Below are 6,433 nucleotides of genomic sequence, written 5' to 3' on the forward strand. Positions count from 1 at the left end.
ACAAAGAAGCCAAAATAATACAGTAGAAAAAAGAAAGCATGTTCAATAAATGATACTTGTCTAACTAGATATGTGTCTGTAGAAGAATGCAAATAGAGCCATATTTACCATCTTGCACAAGATTCAAGTTCAAGTGAATCAAGGACCTCAACATAAAACCAGATACACTAAACCTAATAGAACAGAAAGGAAAGAGTCTTGAATGCATTGGTACAGGAGATAATTTTCTGAAGAGGGCACCAATGGCTCAGGCTCTAAGATCAACAATTGATAAATGGGACCTCATGAAACTAAAAAGCTTCTGAAAGACAAAGAACACTGTCAACAAGACAAATGGCAGCTAAAGATTGAAAAAATATATATATCTTCACTAAGCCCACATCCAATAGAGGTCTAACATCCAAAATATATAAAGAATTCAAGAAGTTAGACTCCTAAAAACCAAACAACCTAATTTAAAAATGGGGTACAACAGATTCCCAACAGAGGAATCTCAAATGGCTAAGAAGCACTTACAGAAATGTTGAACATCCTTAGTCATCAGGGAAATGAAAATTGCCCTGAGATTCTACCTTACATCAATCAGAATGGCTAAAATGAAAAACTCAAGGGACAGCACATACTGGTGAGGATGTGGAGAAAAGGGAACCCTCCTCCGTTTTTGATGGAACTGTAAACTTGTACAATCACTCTGGAAATTATTCTGGTGGTCTCTCAGAAAACTTGAAATAGTTCTACCTGATGACCCAGAAATTCTACACATATACTCCAAAGATGCTTTACCATACCCCAAGGGCATGTGTTCCACTATTTTCATAGCAGTTATAGTTGTAGTAGCCAGAAACTGGAAACAACTTACATTTATCTGAACCAAAGAATGGATACAGAAAATGTTGTTTATTTTCACAATGGAATATTATACAGCTATTTAAAAACAAGGACATCACGAATTTTGCATGCAAATGAGTAGAACTAGAAAATATCATCCTGAGGGACATAATCCAGACCCAAAAGCACCTGCATGGTACATATTCACTGATAAGTAGATAATAGCCATAAAGCACAGAAAACAGATGATATACCCCACAGATACAAAGAAGTTAAAGAAGAAGGAAGGCCCAAAAAAGCATGCTTGAACTTCACTTAGAAGGGGGAATAAATTAGTCATTGGAGGCAGAGGGAGGAAGGGAACTCTGGAGAGGAAGGGACAGGGGGAGAAATGAGTAGGCAATATCAGGTGCTGGAGAGAATGGAGAAAGGTCCAGAGCGTCAGGAAAATGAATGGCAATCTGCATCTTCCAGTGGTGTGGGGGAAGGAAATTTTCTAGAAAGTTCCAGACATGGGATAGGGGAAGCTCCCAGGATTCAATGCAGGTGATCTTAATTAAGATGGCTAACAGTGGGGCCATGGGACCTGAAGAAGCCACCTCCTATAACCAGGCAGGACGCCCAGTGGTAGGATAGGGACACCAACCTACACACAAAACTTTGACTCAAAACTTGTCCCTTCTTAAAATGTAGCCACCAGCTACAATGGGATACTGGGTTCCTGAAAGGAAAGCTAGGGATGAATGGGAAGGACAGTGAGACAAATAGTGAGCCAAGACAAAGTTCTCTGATCAAGGCTCAGTCCTTTAATTCTAAGATCTGAACATAAAGGGGGGAGACCCATCCCCCACTTTGCCAGGACCTCCTCAGGAAGACAAGCTCAGCTGCTCAGCGGGTAGTGGCTTCTTTCAGGAAGCTGCAGATGTGGCACAACAATAATAGACTTTACCTAGGTTGAACAACTCCACCTTAGGTGGGCTAGCCGACTGTGGCAAAGCAAGGTCTGGTTCAGCCCGCTCAATGCTGGGGGAAGGGCACATAAAAATAATGCAGGGATGGAACAGAGACTAAAGGAAAGGCCAATCAGTAACTGATATAACTCAATTCCATCCCATAGGCAAGCACCAATCCCTGAAAGTATTATTGATACTCTGTTATGCTTGCAAACAAGAGCCTAACATAACTGTCATCTGAGTGGCTCTACCCAGCAATGGACTGAAACAGATGCAGAGACCTACAGCCCAACATTAGACAGAGTTTGGGGATCCTTATGCAAGAGTTGTGAGAGGAATTGAAGGCACTGACTTACATAGAAACCACACAGAAAGATGAACAGAGTCAACAAACCTGGCCACCAGTTTTCTCTCAGAATCTAAGCCACCAGTCAAAGAATATAAAGAGGCTGGACAGACAGACAGACAGACAGACAGACAGACACACACACACACACACGCACACCACATACACACATATGTAGTAGACAGGGAATTCAGTCTTCATGTATGCCCTGCCTGGCCTCAGTGGGAGAAAATGTACACCATCTGGCAGATACTTAACGTGCCAGGGTAGGGTAATATTCAGGGGAGCCCCACCCCCTCAGAAGAGAATAGGAAGGAAGTTGAAAAATGACTCTATGATGGACAGGCCAAGAGGGGAACAGTGTTTGAGATGTAAAAAAGGAAATAATTTATATAAATAAATAAATATTATTAACAATTAAATAGCTGCTAAATTTAAATTCAAATTTAGGTTTACTCCCTAAACCCTAAGTGCCATATTCTACAAAATGTTTGAAAGTATGGGTACCTAAATCACATATACACAGGAAATAGAAAGGGGAGCTCTTTAGAGAGAAGAAAGGAGGTAAGCACAGAAATAAGTAAGTGGACAGAATAACAGTAAGGATGCCTGAAAAGCCACGAGGAATCATACAATTAACTATTTACCTAACAAAACAAACAAAAAAATATAATACATGTTTTTCCATGTATATACATACATACATATATACATACATATATACATATACTCATAGTTTTAATAAACTCATATCTAGGCTGATGGTACTCCCTTTATGTTTCAAAGACTACCTAACAAAAAAACCTAATATCAGATATAAGAAGCCGCATTTTTCAGTTATTGGCCAGGGATGTCCAAAAGATTTTCAAAACATACAACCTCTTGCCATTGCCCTTGGTTACTCTCCCCCACGGGCATGGAAATACCTATTGCTAAAGATACAATGTACTTCAGAAACAGGACTCAGGGACTCTTGATGTTTAACTAATCTGAATAAACCCTAGCTGAGGACTACCTTTCATGATACCATAAGGTACTATGAAAGCTTTCAATGGAAGGAGGCAGCCAATGGTCCTGCTCAGCTATGATGCCTATGAACCACATCAATGACCCACATGCCATTATAACTCTAAAGATGTAGAAGTGGCATACATTCCTTGCTAGTAACCAATAGCTCTCTAATTTGACTTAAGACCTACTCACAAAAAGAAAAGCCATACAAGGTACTAGAAACCTAGATAACTACTCAGTGCTAGTGAAATCATGGTCATTGGAGGAAAATCTATAACCACTAATGTATTAAACCAGCACAATCCCTAACAATCTAACACATTTGTCCTTATATCCACAAATATATATAGTCTTCACTGTCATCAAGGAAATTTCTCTTTGCAATTGATGGAGACTACTATAGAAAAGCACAACCAATCAAAATGAAGAGTTGTAGAGACTAGCTTAAGTGGACACACCTATAAAATACCCCCATGCCTAAGGCTCAGAAACACTACAGAAGAGGGGATGGAAAGATTATAAGACCCAGAGGGTCATGGACTTTTGTTTTAATGTTTTGTCTATTAGTCACATCAAAAACTACACCCAAACATGAGCTGAACAAGAATACAAAAGACATGCAAATGGACAAGTAAATGATCACTTCAACCCTACATAGAAATCTTTAGGCAGCTGAAGAAAGCAAATCTGGAGGAGGTGGCCTTCTCTCAAGGAAGAACATACCCTTGTTTGTCTGTTACCAAATCATAAGACCTGAAAACATATATGTGAATAAAATTATATCAACAAAACAGGTTATGTGCATGCATTTATATGCATGCAAAAACAATTACTGAATATAGACCATGAATTTCAAGGAAAGTGAAAAGAGGCATATGGGATGGTTGGAGTGAAAAAGGTAAGGAAGAAATATAATTATATTATAATCTCAAGAATAAAATTAGTGAGAGACAAAGAAAAAAGAATGACATTTTTCTCTCTCATTTTTACTTAAGAGATTGAGCCCAGTACCTTACCTTTTATCATCCTGATCTCTTTTGGGATATTTCAGTTGTTATGACTTAACTGGGGATTGCTAATGCTGTGTATACTTATGCATGCATCCTAGATTCATGTAGGCAACTTGTCTATATTTTTGCAAAGCAAATTCTGTGAGTCATTCTTCTCAGGGCCCCCATCACTTCTTTGTTTCTCAGGCTGTAGATGATAGGATTGAGCATTGGGGTGAGAACTGTGTAGAAGACTGCAAGAATCTTGTCCTCTGCTGGGGATCGGAAGGATCTTGGGCGTAGATAGGTGTAAGCAAATGGTGCATAGTAGAAAGTTACTACAGTGAGGTGAGTGCTACAGGTAGAATAGGCCTTCTTCTTCCCTGCGCCAGAATTCATGCGGTAGACAGCAAAGAAAACACGACCATAGGAACACACTATTCCAATGAATGGAAACACAAGAAAGAGGATTGTACTCACAAACACTGTATACTCATAGACCCATGTGTCCATACAAGCCAGAGTCAACATGGCAGGGACATCACAGAAGAAATGGTTGATAGCTCTGGATCGGCAGTAAGGAATTTGAAGTGCATATCCAGTATGAGCACAGGAATTAATGGATCCCAGAACCCAAGCTCCTGTTATCATCATCACGCAGACTCTTTTATTCATATGTGTGGCATAGTGGAGAGGAAAACAAATAGCCACATACCGGTCATAGGCCATAGATGCCAGCAAAAGGGTTTCTGCACCCCCAAAAGTCAAGAATAGGAAGATCTGAAATCCACACCCAATGAAGGAGATGTACTTATTACCCAACATAAAGTCAGACACCATTTTAGGGACAATGGTAGAGATGTAATTTAAGTCAATAAGAGAAAGCTGACTAAGTAAAATATACATGGGTGTGTGGAGATGTGAGTCCAGGAGGATGAGGAGGATCATGGACAGGTTGCCAATCCAAGCTGTCAGGAAGATGAGAACAATGAGAATGAAGAGGAAAAGACCTATTTTTGATGGTGGGAACAATCCCAGTAAAATGAAGCCTGTAAATGTTTGATTATAACTATCCATTGTGTGTTCATTTACATTTTCTTACAAACATGTACAATAGTAACTTACATTAAAGACAATAAAATAATTTAATTCATGGTTTTCACAAGACTGAGATTGATCAACACTTCTAAACAAAAATACATAGTGTACTTTGACTCATATTCTATCCCATACATAAATCTGGATGAAACCAATGTATATGAACAAAATATCTTAATGAAACTTGCCTACCTATACAAATATTTCCATAATGGCCTTATAAAAAATGATATTTTTATTCCTAACAATAGGAGATATTATGAACATAGACTTCAACTGCATGTTTGGAGCCAATTTAAAGGTTTAAAACACAAACCTATAATTTGATACATTTTTTCCAATCATGATGACTCTTTTTTGTCATATTCTAGCCCTAAGATATACACAAAGATGCAAGAGTTAATAAGATCGTTTAAATTTCTTTTTCTTTCTGGTACACACCCTTCACATTAATAAAAAAAGAAAATATCTTATAAGTGTTGTTATTTCTGTAAAAGCCTATAAATAATACTTATGGAAAATTTTCAACCACCCTAAGCCATTTTCTTTTTCTTCTTCATACACATTTGGAACATTCTAACTAGATCCTATCTGTGGACATTCACACATCACATTCATCCCACAAAAGGAACACGTGTTGCATCAGCCCCTTCTTGGAACCTCACAGAGCACTTTTATTTTTCCTTCAGTCCTTAATGTTATTTTCTTTTTATCTAGAACATATGGTAGAAACTAAGCAGGCATATTTATTACATTTTAATCTTAGAATTAACTGGAATAATAAAGAAATAAGTGACGTACATTTAAAATTATGTAATACAAAGCAGAGGAATTACTATAAAAGAGGATGCAGGACCTTTCAGAGATTTTTCAGACTTGTTAATTTACTACATTCAGGTAGCTAAATGTTGGGAGAGAAAAGGAATCCTGAGTTTTCAGAATGAGCATGAACATGGTTCACTCCACTCCAGAGAGATTGTCATCATCAGTTGGCTTAGCATACTGGGCCCAGAGAATGTGTGATATGCCTCTCTGTGATAGAGCCAAAGAATATCAGCCTGGGAATCTGCAGAGTGAAGAGGAAGATACAGCACTTAGGAATATACAAACACATATACACATAAACACACAAACACATCCATAAAATAAGTAAGAAATAAGAGGGAAAATGGAAATATCAGAAAAATTGGCATCTTCAGGGGCACAGG

General features: G+C 38.2%; 1 protein-coding gene across 1 annotated transcript; it reads right to left on the reverse strand.

Annotated features, from left to right (window-relative positions):
* Positions 1–4,265: 4,265 nt before the first annotated feature.
* LOC116086322 (olfactory receptor 2L8-like) lies at positions 4,266–5,204 on the reverse strand. Its single transcript, XM_031364638.1, has one exon. It carries the CDS (start codon positions 5,202–5,204, stop codon positions 4,266–4,268), a length of 939 nt encoding a protein of 312 aa, XP_031220498.1.
* Positions 5,205–6,433: the final 1,229 nt, after the last annotated feature.

The sequence above is a fragment of the Mastomys coucha genome, unplaced genomic scaffold (assembly GCF_008632895.1).
Source record: "Mastomys coucha isolate ucsf_1 unplaced genomic scaffold, UCSF_Mcou_1 pScaffold12, whole genome shotgun sequence".
NCBI lineage: Eukaryota > Metazoa > Chordata > Mammalia > Rodentia > Muridae > Mastomys > Mastomys coucha.

Bases quoted from the DNA above. Each gene is read 5' to 3' on its own strand.
- LOC116086322 (XM_031364638.1), bottom strand. From the start codon at position 5,204: ATGGATAGTTATAATCAAACATTTACAGGCTTCATTTTACTGGGATTG.